The sequence below is a fragment of the Cariama cristata genome, unplaced genomic scaffold, assembly GCF_000690535.1.
Source record: "Cariama cristata isolate BGI_N322 unplaced genomic scaffold, ASM69053v1 scaffold7116, whole genome shotgun sequence".
NCBI lineage: Eukaryota > Metazoa > Chordata > Aves > Cariamiformes > Cariamidae > Cariama > Cariama cristata.
In genome coordinates, this window is record NW_009623810.1 from 125,259 (window position 1) to 137,550 (window position 12,292).

At 53.1% G+C, this 12,292-nt stretch overlaps 1 protein-coding gene across 1 annotated transcript; it reads right to left on the minus strand.

The window, feature by feature from the left end:
• Positions 1–7,482: 7,482 nt before the first annotated feature.
• Positions 7,483–11,420, minus strand: TNNI1 (troponin I type 1 (skeletal, slow)). The gene is made up of 6 exons (XM_009702913.1): positions 11,385–11,420; positions 10,291–10,422; positions 10,114–10,203; positions 9,461–9,637; positions 7,982–8,092; positions 7,483–7,643 (listed from the first exon to the last, which is right to left on the minus strand). Exons 2-5 carry the CDS (start codon positions 10,414–10,416, stop codon positions 7,985–7,987), a joined length of 501 nt encoding a protein of 166 aa, XP_009701215.1. The 5' UTR covers positions 10,417–10,422; positions 11,385–11,420; the 3' UTR covers positions 7,483–7,643; positions 7,982–7,984.
• Positions 11,421–12,292: the final 872 nt, after the last annotated feature.

A 12,292-nucleotide genomic window follows, 5' to 3' on the forward strand; every position in this document is an offset into this window, starting at 1 on the left:
TCACAGCCTCCCCATCATTACAAGCTTTGCTGCAGCAGGGAGCACTCACAAAGTCTCAGAGGAAGTGAATGAAGTATGGGGGTGTCTGGTTTTTGGGTGCTGAAGCCCCGTGCCAGACAGGAACTGTGTTCCCAGGCTCATCCCATGCCTGGACCCAGTCCATCAAACCTATCGTCCCCCCCAGGGTGGTCCCAAGACCCTGTCCCCCCACGCTTACACAGGGCAACACTCTCTTTCAAAGGACAGGTGTGAAGGCAGCGGGGGGACTGTCTTATTGGGGTGACAGGGGCACCCAGACACAGCAGAGCCAGGTCCACATCTGATTTTTACCTGGGCCCAGCCAACAGCGTGGCCAGGACCCCAGTGCTCCCACTGCTGGGGGCAGCTCGGCAGCTATCATGGTGGATGCCTGCAGAAAAAGTCATCCAGGACCCCTTGAGTACAAATTCAGTCTCTGATCCTGATGAGATCCATCGCTCCACCAACCCGAGGGACTGGTTATAAGGTTGGGCTTGCCACGCATGCCTCCAGCCCACAGGGGTGTGCCTGGGATCTGAGCAACCAAGGGAAATATTTTGATCAAAGGTTCCTGATTAAAATCCCATTTCTAAAAGATAGCCCTATCAAATGAGCCATTCGCTCTGAGCAGGGCTCATTCTCTGTTTTTCTTTCTTCTTCTAGTAACTGGTTGTCTTTCAAGTGTTTCCATACATACAGAAAATTCAGCAAGTTGTGGCATAAGGAAAAAAAGGTTACTTAAATAACCTTGCAAGCGTCCTGCTAATTGCTGACAAACTATATATAGCAGTTCAGCATCAGCAAGCTACTATAAAGCAATAAACTCTTCTGATTAATGCACAGTGAGTACTTTACTTGCAAAACTCATTGCCAAAGGATACCATTGAAGCATAGGACTTAACAAGATTTTAGAAAGGATTAGATTGAACATAGTGAAAGAACACCCCCAGCTAGGATCTACACGGGAAAGGAATATAAAACCTCACAGTTTGTGATTCCTCTTATTATTAAGATGAAATTCTAGATAGGTTTTTAGCGGCTGGGGATTAGGCAGAGGACAAGCCTTGATGACGCTCACCCCTCTCACTCCCCTGGTCTTTATTTTCAGCTCAGAGACCTTTTGAGCTGAAGGTGGTTTCCTCTTTACTTGAGACCCCTTCATGGATTTCTCCTCTGTGGATTTGCCCAGTTTCCATCAAACCCAGGAAAACTGTTAGTATAAAAAACATCCTTCAGCAAGGAGTTCCCCGGGTCTATTCCCCACCGCTGGAAAAGTTCCCTCCTCTCCTTTAATTTGGACGAGATCCTTCTGAGCTGTTTGGCAGCACAAAGCATTGATCTATCATGGTTAGAGATTTTTGCTGCCATAGAGCATTTAGCTCACGTTTTCCCTGATGTTCCTCTTGGTTTTCTCATGTTCACCACAATCTCAAGCTATCACTCCCAAGTAGGCAACAGCCAGCCCAGAGCCCATCATCTTATATCTGAACTCGTCCTGGATTTTTCCCTCTATGTGTCATTTTATACTGCTCCAACCACCCCTTGCCATTTTATCCCCAAACCCCACATCCTGCAAGATCCTTCTGAACATCTGCGTCATCAGTCGTGATCTCTGCTATGCTGAATACGCAAGAATTATCAGCAGAGCTTGTTACCTCACCATCATTTCCTATCTGCCAATTGATTATTTACCTCTACATGGACTTTCCCTTTTAGCCGTGGCTGACCTAAAGGTCTTTGTGTCTGGAAATCCAGGAAAACTTTTATCTACCAGGTTGCCCTTATCCACAAGCTTATTGATGTCTTCAGCAAATGCCAGTTGCTTTGTGAGAGCAGAGTACCCTTTACAAACACTATTTTGGCCACCCTGAGCTCATCACCGAAGCCCAGACCAAACTGCAGGTCCACAAAGCTGAAGGTGATGAAATTAGGCAGGGTCACGAGTCCATGAGGGGAAAGGATGCTCAGGGCAACCAGTCTGACCCTTACTCAGATCCACTCTACGCACCAGGCTGTCGTATCTGCTGTCCCAGATCTACAACCAGGAGAGGAAAGCTGTGTGCTCTTGGCCGAGGGAGTTGAGCCACAGGACTCTGCTGCGTGCAGGCAAGGTTCTCCTTTAAAACCTCACTTCTCCCCGGGTACTCGCTCTGCCCAGGGTACCCTTTCCAGCCGCTTCGCAGGAGGGCTCTGCCGGCAGACCTGCATCTGCCTGAGGAGCTCAGGGAGGGCGGATTTTCACCCGATGCAGATCAGTAGAAGACTCCCATTTATACCCACTAGGCACCTAGACCAGTACCAGCAGGGTCTTTTTTTCCATTGGAAGGTATCCTGTGTCTCATCCCAATGCAGAACCTGTTTCTTTGGCTACAGGGCAATGGAGAGCTTCCAGTTTCCACAACTGTGCTGTCATTAAGGCGCTCCTCAGCCTCACCCCAGGGTCCAGTGGCGAAGCCTCCACCTCCGCCCTTTTTGCTCGTGCTGGTCCCCCAGCATCGGCCATGGCTCAGCTCCTCCCTCGGCTCTCCAGGCTCATCCCTGCTGTGCTGCCGGAGCGGAGTCAGCAGCATCATCTGCCCAGGCTTCCCCACTGGGCTGAGGCATGGGGCGCGATGACCAGGAAAAGGGTTTTTTCACCCTTGCTCAGCTGCCACCCCATTGCTGCAACAGCTCACAAAGGTCCCGCTAGCAAATGCTTTAAAAAGCTCCGCTCCCCCCACTCACGGAGGTCTCCCTGCATCCCCGCGCTGATGCTCTGCAGGTGCTGGGATGGTCCAGGGCCGTCCTTCCCCAGCTACAGTTCCTTCAGCTTTTGGAAAGATGTGTGTGATGCACTAGAAACTGATAGTACAGAGATGCTCCTGCTGCGCAAAGCAAGCCAGAAGGTGTCTGAGATTGGTGCGTGTTCACTCAGAAACTGAGCAAAATCCGACCACAGACTTTTCCATTTTCTGTAGGAAAGAAATAACTGTTGTCCAAACTGCCCTGCACCTACCTAGCAGAGGGTTTTTTTCCATTTATAATTTAACTTTTTTAAAAAAAGAAATAGTTTAGACAAATCTTGGTTCTGAAATGCCACCGGGGTGCCCCGCAGATGCTAAAGTGTCCTTCAGGTTCCCATTCTCCTCAGCAGATTGGCCTCCTCAGTAGATGCGATCTCCTGTGATGCCCCAGGGCTAACGGTGAAGAATCACGGACATCCCCCCAAAAGTGGTGTCAACAGAAACTTTTCAGGTCATGGATACTGCAAGTGTGACTCATTGCCAGCAGCTGTATGGTGACTGCATCCCTCATAGCACATGAAATTAATTGCAGTTCATGAGAAATCCCCTCTGATGTGAGTAGTGAGTGAGAGGGCTCAGACCACAGCAAAGGAAGATGAACAAGATGAACATACCCCACCCACACCAAGTGCCATACCCCAACCCAGCCCCATCCCTCCACGGGGATATAGGACCCGAGCCTGGAAGGCTGCAGGAGGGGAAAATGGGGGTGAAGAACCCCATTTCTTCCCATCGTATACTGCAGGGGACACACAAGACCCGCAGTGACAGCTCCCAGGGTCATGGGTGGTCCTGCTATAACCCTGACGACGTGGGGCGGTTGCCCCAGGGTCGCCTCCGGCACAGCTGCAGCCACGAGGTTTGATCCTGCACTAGCAGCACCGTGGAGCCCACCGGGGCTGGGGGGGGGGGGGAACATTTAACCCTTACCATCAGAGCCTGCAGCCTGGCGTTAACCCCCACGCAGGGCAGGGTGCTGCAGTGGTCTTCAGAGGCTCTGGGATAAGCTTTACCCCTTCCCATCCCAGGGCTGATCACCACCACTAATCCTCCTTCCCTTCCTCCCTTTGCAGGTCCAGGCACCAGCTGAGCTGCAATACGCTCATGGAAATATTTGGGCACAGTTCAGATGTCTCTAGGCATGACCGGCTAGCAAGGAGGTCACAGAGCATCCTAGGAAAGGAAAGGACCATTTTACAACCAACTAGGAGGGATATTTTTGAAAGACCACGTCAGGTCAAGCCCTCTGCATCTCTCGTTGCAGTTTTGCCAGCAAAATTTTTCTAGTAGAAAATCATTGAGTTGATTAATGTTTTTTCCTACTGTCCAATTTAATTTGCAATTTCTGCAATTTGAAGCTTCCACAGATTTGCTTCGCTTCGCTTTGGGGCTTTTGGCTCCAACGGAGCAGCCTGGAGGACAGTAGGGAGAGGGCTCTGCTCAGTTCACGGAGACAGGACTGGCTCATGCAGTTCTTACGGGAACAAATACAATTTCACTAATGACTGCTCCAGCATCAGCTTCTCTCCCTAAGAAGAGCCTTGCAAGTCCCCCATTTGGGTTGAATTTTCAGTAAAAAGGAATTACTGTGAGGGTTCCCCTCTATTTCAGAGAGAAGAAATTGAGATTATTGTCACCTGGGTGGGAAGTCACAGCGGGATGGCGGAGCTGGCCTGGCGCAGGGGAAGGCAGGCGCGTCCTGGGACGAAAGGCTCAACCTGCCCCTTTACTGAGGGGAGAGATGGGCTCCCGGCTGCCCCAGAGCCACGCAAGCAGCTCCAGAGCAGAGGTGGAGGAGAAGATCTGGCTCCCAGTCACCCGATCCAACCAGGAGAGCCTCATGCTCAGAGCAGATAGCTGCATTTTCCCCTTGAGATTCAGTCCCTGTGAAGAGATGGGCTTTTTCCATGTTTCTAATAAAACTGAAATCCACAAAACTTTGTTTTCCTATGACCGATCAATGTGGTTTTCCACCAGAGGAGGATGAAAGCATGACATGGTGACTGGGGAGCATCATACTTTGAAAAAGTAGGGGAACTTGTAGAGCAAAGAATTTTGTGGTTGGATTTTTCTCTCCCCGCCTCAACCTAAAACACAAAGGAGCCATGCAAAGTCACCTGTAGCCTACGATGAGAGCATGTGGGCTCTGGGACCTTGCTGGGTACACCCTGCCTGGCCCTTGCTGTGGCTGCAGAGATGTGCTGGCCAGCCCTGAGGTTTTGCTCTGCAGCAGTTTCTAATGTCTTGGTGCAGAGGATCTGACGATGAGCTGGGCACGGGCACAGGCTGGCTGCCGAGCATCGACTGGAGCCTAGTCCCACAGCACCCAACACCCATATTGCCTTTCATCTCACTACCATCCCTCCCCACCCCACAAACGCCACCCCCTTTTTTTTTTTTTAATTACCAAATTAGCATAATTGCACTAAGCTCAGAGCAACTGTTCTCGACCCAGACTTGGCTTGCGATTTTCTGCTTCTGTTCCAGGTCTGAAGAAGGCTTTGTTTCTGTGAAACTTCTCTTGCATTTTCCAGCTATACCAGTTGGTCAGGTAACAGTTATTACCTCTCCCTACACACCTTTATTCCTCTGCCAGGATCAGAGCCGAGTGTGTGAGTTCCCTCCGGGGATAGCGTGCGCGGCAAGATCCCAGGACGTTGCTTCGGCACGGCTCCCGCTTGGGCAGCGAGCTCGGTGGGGCAAAATCGTAGCCGAAACCTTTTGCCTCCAGTGGTGGGGTAGGTTGGGGCATAGCAGCATCCTGGGATCTCGCCACGCGTGATTTCCAATCACCTCCGAGAGCAGAGTCGCTTGGGTTGGTCAAGATGGAGATTTGGTTCCCGAAGTACGCAGGGTGAGGACAAGCGGTCAGCGAGTCCTGGTGCTGTGCTTGGCTGCGGTTGCTTCACTGAATTAAGCTTGGAAAGGAAAAAATGGGTGGAAAAGGTTCTGTGTGCCGTGCAACTGCTCTGGTCATGCAGGGGGTGGTCCTGGCCCCAGTTAGTGGGATGTTGGTGGCGATGGAGGGTCAGGTGGAAAGACTGAGCATCTATGCTTGCTAAGGGAGTAAATGTGTATTTTCTAGTTGACAGTCACGTCTGATCTAACCCTAATTTTAGGAAAAGTTTTCATATTGAGCCTTAATTCTCTGTGATGGAGCTCTTGGATGTTGTGGCAGCCCGAGTGCTAATGACCATGCTAGAAATAACCGTTCCCATCAGCGCCATCTGCCCTAACCCTCTATGCCCAGCGACAAAAGTGAGTGGTTCGGCTCAGCGTCCCTGAATGGGCCGAAGTGAGGGGATGTGATGCGCAGAGCAATCCAGCTGTCCTGCTGGTTTGGAGCTCAAACCCAAACCCACCTCCCCACAACGGCTCTCCCTCGCTTGCACTGCCGACCACCGAGCTACCCGAGTCTGCTGCAGAAAGTCCTGCGAGAACCAACTGCAAGGGGCCACCTCCTTCTGTCTCTAAAGAAATGCAATGTTTTTCTGGGAGTGTTTTTCCGTTGGAGATGGCGCACTTTTTGATGCTGTTTCCTTCCCGCCCCGGTGCCTGACTGTGGACTTGCACTTTCCTCCCAGTTTATAGCGTTTTCTGTACTTTACAAGTTCACTACACAGGGACAGGGGTGAGCTGCGAAACACCCGCGGTGAGGCACAGGTTTGAAAGCATGGATGCTGCAATTCTTCTGGATACCTTGGAGACATGGACAAGGCACTGCTAGAGCCACCAAGAGCACCCCGCGGGGGCTGAGCCTCAGCATCTCCTGCAGTGCAACCAGGCAGAAGACTCAATTTGGTGGGAATTCTCACCAACTCTCCCCTTCAACCCTGCTCTGGGGATGAGCTGGCACATTCCCAGCTGTTTGCACTCAACCAACTGCAGTTTGGGGGGCTGTGATACAGAAAATGATAGGACTAGGGAGGAAGCGTGAGCTGTTTGGTCTGAAAGATGGATTCATCTCATGCTCGCCTGACACATTAATCAAATTAAACCTTGAAATGGCGTTGCCCCAGTTCCCACAGCTCCGGTGCCTGTGATGGGGCAGCTGGTGGAGAGTTGGTGCCTGGGTGAGCAAGCTCTGAAGGCTTTTTCCAAAACCAGATGAGAAGGAGGGGTGGGGGAGCCAGCAGACAGCCATCTCTGCACTGAGACCCCAACTTTGCTGCTTGGGAGGCTGGTGCATCGTTGGACCCTGGCAAGGGCTGCGGTGCATGGGAGGGGAGAGGGGTGGCCCATGCATGGAGCTGGGGGGGCTCAGCAGAGGTGGTGGGGCACCAGGGACACCAGGCAGGGGCTGGAAGAGATGAACCTAAAGCAAGTCTGGTCCCAGGGCATGCTGCTGGCCTAAGCACCGGCACAGGGACATGGCAGGGTGGCAGGAAAGGACCAGGGTATCTTCCCCACCAGGCTGCGGACCACCAATGCTCCGACAGTGACGAGCCTGCGCATCACTCTGCCGAGGAGACCGTCCTTTAATACACGTCCAGCCGCGCGGGTACATCTCAGGCTGCACCCACCGGAGGATGGGGGAGTGGGAGGACCAGCAGCCATCTCCGGGGCCTCTCTGCAGTGGTGGGAGGGGAGGGATGGCCAGTGGCCCCTTGGAGACAGCATGGCCCGTGCAGGTGATACCGGGGGAGCTGCTGTGCAGGGGCCGTGCGGGAGCAGGGCTGACGGCAATGCTGAAAGAAAGAATCTCAAATCTCCTTCCCACACAGTTGTCCACGTGTTTCAGCTCCGTGGTGAATTCAGGGTAAGGGCGTAAAGAGCACGGAGGGGCAGCAAGGGAAAGGGAGGCAGGCAGCAGGGGTGGGGAGGGTCTTCTTCCTGATGCTCCTGTGGGAAAGAAACAGAGCAGAGCAGTGGGGCAGAAGAGGAGTTCGCAGCCCGAGGTTGGTGCCAGCGATGCCCATGCTGTGCAGGATGAGCGTGGCGTGGGCAGCAGACCCCAGAGAGCTGGGGAGGACAAGCCGGGAAAGGAGGATAACTGCCGGCACGGGCTCCATGGCAGGGACGTGTGGCACCCGTCCCAAGTATGGGGTGGGAGATGGGGCATGGGGTGCCTTTTTCTGTGATGAATAGGGGCAGTTTCTGCATTTGCCCGGCCACAAGCACAGATCAGGGATGCTGCAGGAGCACGGGACATGACAGGGGAAGGAGGACTGGTCCCCTACCTCTCACTGGCCCGTGGGGGACTTGGCAGCGTCGAACATCTTCTTTCGCCCCTCCATCCCTGACATGGCCTCCACGTTCTTGCGCCAGTCGCCCACTTCCACGGGGCGCTCCTGTCGGGAGGGACGGAGATGGAAGTTGCAATGGCCATGTCACAGGGTGGCCAGCAGCCCCACGCAGTCCCACCCCATCCCTCGGCCCTGGCGCACAAGCAGCACGAGGAAGGCAGCTGCTCTGTTGCAAACATCCTCTCCCTCGGAGCCAGCTCTGCTGTGTGTCCCTGCATGGGACATGGGAAGATGGCAAACAGCGGTCTGATCTCCGCAGGGGGGCCTGGATTCATATGGATACCTCCCAAAGCCTGGCTAAGGTGCATTAATGCACCAGAAGGCATAAAAATCCCAGAAAATGTCTTTAGGAGGAAGAAACCAGCACAATGGAACTTACTCCAGTTTTACACCAGGGCAAATGCAAGCAAAACCACTTTCTGCATAGACCTCCCAACCCACATAAAACCCATCTCCACCTTCCCTGAGCTTTTGGAGGGGACTGGGTTTGCTGGTGTGACAGTGAGAGCCTGGCAGCCACTTCCAGAACAGAAAGGGGAGATGACAGCAGCTCTGGGAGCAGGCCAAGGTGTTTGCTCTGCCAACCCACAAGTATTCATAGATTACAAGCCATGCCCCAAAATCATCTCACGACATCTAAAATAAACTCAGATCTATTCACCACCTGGTGTCGAGGACTGTAAACACAGTTTTCTATCCAAATGACTGAAAACGTGCTATACTAGCAACAGGGGAAAAAAAAGGAAAAATATATAAAAAATTCAGATTCTCATCCAATCTGCTGAACTAGGACCAAAAGGTAAAACCCCCTTGGGGAGAGGCCCTAGGAAAGCAGCACAACTCTTGCCATTGGGGTTCCTGCACACCCCAGACAAGTTTGGGCATCGTTCTCCGTCTTTGGTATTGAGACTTTCCCCCCTCGCATCTCTGCAAAGCCAGCGTGAACTGGGCCATTTATCACAGGCCAAGCGTGCTTGCTGGGCTTGCTCTGTCTTATCTAATCTGGGTCTGGGAGTTCCCTGTGTGTTTTCTGGGTGTGATTGCACTGAATAGGATCTCTCCTGGTTCCCTAGAAGACCAAAGACCAAGCTCTCTGCAAGTGCAGCTCAACAGACGCGCCAAGGGGCCTCCAGCTGAAAGACCCCCCACCTGCTCTGGGCGGGAAAAGCATCATGGACACAGCTCTAAATCTCACTTGTTATCATCTACCAGTCACCTGGCCCAGTCAAACTGCTCCCATGTGGTCCTGCAACCTCCTGCAACAGGCAGTGCCTCACAAGGACTGTCCTGTGCTAGTTCTGAGGTTTACAAGGGATGAGCACAACCCACGCAGGCTTCGCAGGGGACCTTGGAGAAGGGCAAGGGCATCCCTAGGAGTTATCTCCATCTCTGGCCTCTAGAAGAGTCACCCACCTTCTCCGTGTCCTCCTTCTTGACAGACTTGAGGTTGGCTCTCAGATCCATGGACACCTTGTGCTTGGAGCCCAGCAGAGCCCTCAGCATGGCATCGGCGGAGACACGGACTCGCCGCAGCGGGGGTCGCTTGAACTTTCCTCGGAGATCAAGCACTTTGATTTTCAGATCTTTAATCTGCAGGTTGAGGAAAGGAGGAGGAGTGAGGGGTCATCGCATGGCTGCCTTGCACAAAAGGGTCTTGTGTGAAGCAGGAGTCTTTGCTGACACCGAGCCCCAGAGGGATCTGTGCCTCTCCTGCAGCCATGAGGACCACCTTCACCAAGGGGATGTCCACCTGAGAACAGAGCTATAGTCATTGCCTTGTCCCAGCCTGCTCAGATGGCAGCCGTACCAGGAGAAGGAGCTCTCAGACCCTCAAGGGGTGACCAGGAGAGCCAGGAGGTTGTCTGTGGACCCAGCGCACACTTTGAGTTCCCTGAGGCAGGGACGAACCTTGTGCTAAGTGATGCCTGGCAGAGCAAATATCAACCCTTAGATAACCCTGGTGCGTGTCCCACATCCAAGCTCAGCCCAGTCTATGACAGACCCCCATCAAGGCCCAAGCTACCATCTGGCAGGGAGTTAACGTAGAAGCGAACAGCCCATCCTACCTCCCGAGTGTTATGGTTGCATTTCGCTTCAATGTCATATCTCTCTTCATCCACAATTTCAACCTTCTCGTGCAGCTCCCTGCATAGGTCCTGGGGGCCAAGCGCAATAGGAGAGCAGTGAGCGATGCCCCGCCACGCTCCCAAGGAGCTCACTCTGCCCTCGGACCTGAGAAATACCTGGAGTTGGCTCAGGGAAAGCCCACTGGTGTGCAGCGGTGCGATCCGCTCAGACAGGTATCTTTCCTTCTCTGACTGCTTGTCCACGATCTCCTGCTCCCACTCCTCCTTCGCTTTTGCCAGCATCAAACTCTAGGAGCACAAGTAAATGGCAGAAGTGTGAACAGGTGTGAGCCTCTGTTCCCCCTGAGCCTCCTCATGCAACGTCTATAGGACCATAGAATTACAGAATGGTTTGGTTGGAAGGGACCTTAAAGACCACCCAGTTCCAACCCCCTGCCATGGACAGGGACACCTCCCACCAGACCAGGTTGCTCACAGCCCCATCCAACCTGGCCTTGAACACTTCCAGGGATGGGGCAGCCACAGCTTCTCTGGGCAACCTCTGCCACTGCCTCACCACCCTCACCGGGAAGAATTTCTTCCTGATATCTCATCTCAATCTTCCCTCTTCCAGTTCAAAGCCATTGCCCCTTGTCCTATCACTCCATGCCCTTGTAAAAAGTCCCTCCTCAGCTTTCCTGTAGGCATGAGACAGTCCTGTCTGCCTCCCAAACCTCCTCCCTGCTGTAACTGTCCTCCCAAAATCACTGTGCTGCTGCAACACACATCAAAAACTCCCTACACCTTTTGTGTGGTGACCCCGAAGGCACGGGGAACAGCATGGCCAGAGGCACCATGGGGCTGCGGTGGTGGTGGTCCCGGAGGACGCTGACATCGGCACTTTCTTTGCATCGGTTTGCTCTGCTGTGGCAATAAATGATTTTCCCAAGCCACAACCCAGGGAGCTCCCGAGCTTGTGCCGCAGAGCTGCTGATGCACAAACGCGAGGGCTGTGGCTTTAGAGCTGAAGGCACCGGGGTCTCTCTCCACTTTGGTAAAGCAGAGACGAGGGGAGGTTTCTTTGGTGCATGGACCACAGAGCCCACATGAGTGAGGATTTTTGAGAAGACAAGAGGTGGGAACGGGAGCTGTTCCCCAAGGGCCATACTTCTGCCATTCCTCATCGCTGTCCCACCGACCACGCACTTCAACCCCAGCTCCTTTTCCCCAGCAAGACAAACCCCAGGGAGTTTCCAGCCCTCAGGACTCACCTTCAACAAGAGTTTGCGTGAGGCTGTGATCTTGGATTTTCTCTAGGGGAAAGGGGAAGGAAAAAAGAAAATAAACCCTTTGAAAACAAACTCACAGCAAATGCAGAGTAGCATCGAGATCGCTCCGGAAAGGAAAGGAAAGGCGCTTACCTCCCTGCAGGCAGGCGTGCGTTCAGGACGGAGCAAGAAGGAACAAGAGAAGAGAACAGGGCATCAGTGAACAACAGTCAAAAAGAGGTGACAGTCAAGAAAAGCACGTCCTGTGATTGCAGTTGGCTTCCTTATTTCTGTATTTAATAGTTGCCGCCTGCAAGTGAGCCAGTTCTGAGATAACAGTGCTCTCTGGAAACACAGCGGGTGCTCAGAAAGCCAAAATGCCACTCAAACGTGGCACACGAGCTGTCACGGTGCCCATCGTGCCATCCCCAGCTCCGTCCCTGCCACAACACCCTCATTCACACGCTCCCCGTGCAGCCGGGGGCTGGCACGCAGGATGCCTGGATCCTGTTCAGGTTTGCAGGGCTGGGGCATCTCCGTGTCACTGCTTGATGGAAGCCTTGCAGGGAGCTTTCTCCCTTCTCTTCATGCCAGGGAATATGTTATATTTGTACGATGTGCTATGAAGAGCCTCATGGCAAAGTGAGTGGTGCTGCCCACCTGAGATCCCTATTTCAGGATCTAGGAAAGCTCCAAGGTTTGAATTGGGATATTGAAATCACTAACAATTTTTATTTAAAGGTGTTTTTTGCAAGGGGAATGGCACAGAGGTCTTGAGCATGAGCCAGTCTCCCAACTGAACCCCTCCAAAAACGGGCAATCTCAGCCAGCAGGAGCAGCCCAGCTTCTAGGCAAGGATTTAGTGAAATCCGAGGGAAACTCATGCTACTTACGGCTCTGGCATTGCGGCG

Bases quoted from the DNA above. Each gene is read 5' to 3' on its own strand.
- TNNI1 (XM_009702913.1), bottom strand. From the start codon at position 10,416: ATGCTGGCAAAAGCGAAGGAGGAGTGGGAGCAGGAGATCGTGGACAAG. The intron at 9,638-10,113 runs GTAGGATGGGCT...CTCAACCTGCAG, and splicing joins GCAACCATAACACTCGGGAG to ATTAAAGATCTGAAAATCAA. The intron at 8,093-9,460 runs GTGGGTGACTCT...CCCTCCCGACAG, and splicing joins AGAAGGAGGACACGGAGAAG to GAGCGCCCCGTGGAAGTGGG.